The 3506-nt window shown below is 57.3% G+C and overlaps 1 protein-coding gene across 1 annotated transcript; it reads right to left on the bottom strand.

The window, feature by feature from the left end:
• Nucleotides 1-432: 432 nt before the first annotated feature.
• Nucleotides 433-3048, bottom strand: LOC123933593 (zinc finger protein OZF-like). The gene is made up of 3 exons (XM_045992937.1): nucleotides 2853-3048; nucleotides 2533-2646; nucleotides 433-1879 (listed from the first exon to the last, which is right to left on the bottom strand). The coding sequence occupies exons 1-3, from the start codon at nucleotides 3046-3048 to the stop codon at nucleotides 708-710; spliced, it is 1482 nt and encodes a 493-aa protein (XP_045848893.1). The 3' UTR covers nucleotides 433-707.
• Between the last annotated feature and the right edge of the window lie 458 nt (nucleotides 3049-3506).

Raw genomic sequence — 3506 nt, 5'->3', positions numbered from 1 at the left:
AATAATGGTTTCCAACTTGCTAAGACATGTAAAAGAGCTAGAAAATTTACATTAAAAGCAGTTGTTTTCAGCAGGGGTCATTAGGTAAGGCTGTCCTCAATATTCAAACAGCTCTACTGTAATGTGCAAAGCCCAGAAGGATATACACAAGTGAGAAGTATTGTACTAGACAGTTTCAACTGAACATGTATTATTTAATCCTCACAACCACCTGGGGGTAGCATTAATGTACTCATTTTATAGTCAGAGAGATGCTGATGATGCGGGGGATGAACCAAGATTGGACAGGGGACAAACTAGTTCAAAGCCTATGATTCTCCTCTTACATTATGGCTCCTGGCCCCAGCTGAGATCTGTTCTTGTGAGATCTAGAGTGAGGGGAAACCCGGAGCTGAAGGTCAGAGGTCAGCAGTCGGGGCTGGGAGCGGACTGGAGGAGTCTCACGCTTCTCCTAGCAGGTTTTTCACTCCGGATGTCCTACCTTTCGGCTCCCAGGTCTCTCCTAGATTCCAGACGTGGCTCAGCCCCTGACATCTCCATGGTGACTGATTCCCTTTTTCTCCCCTCTCCTACCCCTTGCCCTCTGTGCACCTCCTTCCCAACACTTGGTGAGGGAGAACCTTAAAACTTTTGTTCCTTTACACTGCTTTACTCAGACACTCGCACTACTTGAACACATCGGCAAAATGGCGGAAATGTACTGATGGTTAATGACCCTCAGCGATGGAGGTCTGGGCTGGGGGTGGTAACAGAGGTCTGTCACCCCTCTGAGTTGCCCCACCTGGACGATGGATCCATTGGTGGGCTTCCAGGGCACTCTTTCGTTTAAAGGTTTTCCCACACTGGGAACAAGGAAAGGGCCTCTCGACAGAATGGATGCGCCTGTGGCTGTTGAGGACACAGGAAGAGGTAAATCGGTGCCCACACTCAGGGCAGGAGTAGGGCTTCTCCCCTGTATGTGTGCGTCTGTGGACAGCCAGAGAGCCGCCTTGCCGGAAGCAGCGGCCACAATCAGGGCACACATAGGGCTTTTCCCCGGTGTGAATGAGCTGATGCTGGAGCAGGTTATTTTGCTGGGCAAAGCGGGCACTGCAGTGGGCACAAGGGTAGGGACGCTCACCAGAGTGGACTCGCTGGTGATTGGTCAAGAGGGAGGGGTAGGCGAAGCCCCGACCACAGTCAGAACAGATGTGGGGCTTCTTCCTAGTATGGGTGCGCTGGTGGATAGCCAGGAGGGAAGGGTGTGTAAAGTGGCGTCCACACTCGGTGCACACGTACGGCTTCTCCCCACCATGTCTGTGTCTATGGATGGCCAGGGCCCCCGTCTGGCGGAAGCAGCGGCCACAATCTGGACACGAATAAGGCTTGTCCCCTGTATGAAGCAGCTGGTGCTGGACGAGGTGAGCCCTCTGGGAGAACTGGACCCCACAAGGCCCACAGACATATGGACGGTCCCCGGAGTGGATTCGCCGATGCCTGACCAGCATCGAGGGGTAGGCAAAGAGCCTCCCACAGTCCGGGCAGGGGAAGGGCTTCTCCCCCGTATGTACGCGCATGTGGACAGCCAGGTTGCCTCTTTGGCGGAAGCAACGTCCGCAACGGTCACAGGGAAAGGGCCGCTCCCCTGAGTGGACCCGTTGGTGGCTGGCTAGGAGGGAGGGGTAGCTAAAAGAACGGCTGCATTCCAGGCAAGCGTAGGGCCTCTTGGGAGTCTCGGTGCACGGCTGTCCCGTGTCTGTGGACAGCTGAGGAAACGGTTGGCTGCAGTCCCTGAAACTAGGAACCAGCCTGGCCCTCACTGATGGCACGATCTTCACAGGGGCATCCTCAGGCTCCTTGGGCCTGATTTTGCTGCTGGGTTCCTTCTTTTGCTTGCTATCTAGAGAGACAAGAGAATTGAAATGGAATTGTTGAGTGATTGTGCAATCATGTCTGTGTTTTCCCACAGTGGGGCGTTTCTCTGTTCTAGTTTCTCTAAAGAGTTTTTCTGTTCTAGACCCTGTTTCAGAGCCCCCAGGACTCGTCTCAGGCAGCAGCTCCCCATTCCATGGCTCACGGGCCCCCTTTCCCCCCTTCATGTAGGGCTTGTAAAACTGCAGCTTGTCAGAAGACGAGAGATCATACTGCTGTTGGAAATAAGCAATCGCTTGCTGTGTTAAAGCCCCCAGAAGAGGGCACTTCAACAGGGACTGAAATTTCTCCAGGCACTGGAATGGACTTCAGGTTGGTGTGTAAATGACCAGTGTCCCTAAATGAACTTCTGGCCCCCTTCGGAGGCACGCAGATACTCTGGGACACAGAGAGGAAGGCTCAGTAAATTCTACCCCCAACTTCTCGTCCCCCAACCTAGGTGTCCTTGACCCAAGTAAGGCACCAGGTCTGCTAAAGGAACTTTGGAAGAGAAGGCTCAGAGGAGTCTGTCTTACCAACTGGGGTCTGTAAGAGAGCCTGTGTGTGGGAAGGAAACTGTGGGAAGAAAGCCCCTGCCCCGGGCTTGCTCTGAGCCGTCCAGCTCCGCCCCACTTTCCTCACCTAGCCCAGATCCTGGGTGCCTCGCCCCGTCCTCAGGATCCTCGGCCTCCGGGCTCCACACCTCCTCCTTTCTCTCCAGCCAGGAGATGAGGACCGGTTTGGAGCCTGCGAATCCTAAGCGAGAAGAGGCCAACAGCGGACAGGTGAGAGGAAGGAGCCTCGATAAGGCGCTCCCTGGACAGGGGTGGGTAGGTATACAGCCTTCTGAACTCGAGCGGAGAAGACCCTCCCCAACAACAAGACACTCGGGAGCGTCTAGGCCTGAAGTCTAAAAAACTCCGTGTCACAAAAAGGGACAGAAAGGGCGGGCAGGGCCTCACCGAGCGCGCCCAGGTGGCCGTAGGTCTCCCGCATCACGTCCCGGTACAGGGCCCTCTGCGCGGGCCGCAGACAGCCCCACTCCTCCGGGGAGAAGTACACGGCGACGTCCGCGAAACTCACGGCGCCCGGCCTCCCTCGCCCAGACTCAGTGTTGCCCTGCCCGCCGGCGAGGCGCGGGGCCCGATGCGGCGCCATGGGTCCACAGCCCCCCGCCCAGTCCCCGGGTTCTAGACGCCGCGGGGCGGAACCTGGCCGGTGCTCGGGCTCAGAGAGCCGCACAGGAGGCCCGAAGGGCCCCGGGACCTGCGTCTCGTGGGGCCAGTGCAGACCCCTCTGGAGTTATTCTTACGGGTCCTGCAAGGACCTGGGTTAGAGCACCGGAGGATGCCAGTTGCCACAGTGGATGCACCGGAGATGCTCACCCACCACTCCTCTGCACCCGGGTTAGAAGCCCTTCGCCCGCAAGGATAATGGCACCGCTGGGCTTCACGCCCTTCTCCCTCCCCTGCACGGTCATTGGGTGACGCGGGGCAGGAAGCCAGGAGCCGCGTTCTGATTGGCTCTCGGCGAATCACTCGGTTGGAGGGAAGCCGGCCGCAGCCTGCGAGCCCGCCTTCTTCCTGGAACTCCATCCAACCCCGGAGCTCAGCGGT

This window comes from Meles meles, chromosome 21 (genome assembly GCF_922984935.1).
Source record: "Meles meles chromosome 21, mMelMel3.1 paternal haplotype, whole genome shotgun sequence".
Taxonomy (NCBI): domain Eukaryota; kingdom Metazoa; phylum Chordata; class Mammalia; order Carnivora; family Mustelidae; genus Meles; species Meles meles.
Note: the sequence above shows the minus strand (reverse complement) of the source record. Positions and strands in the feature narration are given on the sequence as shown.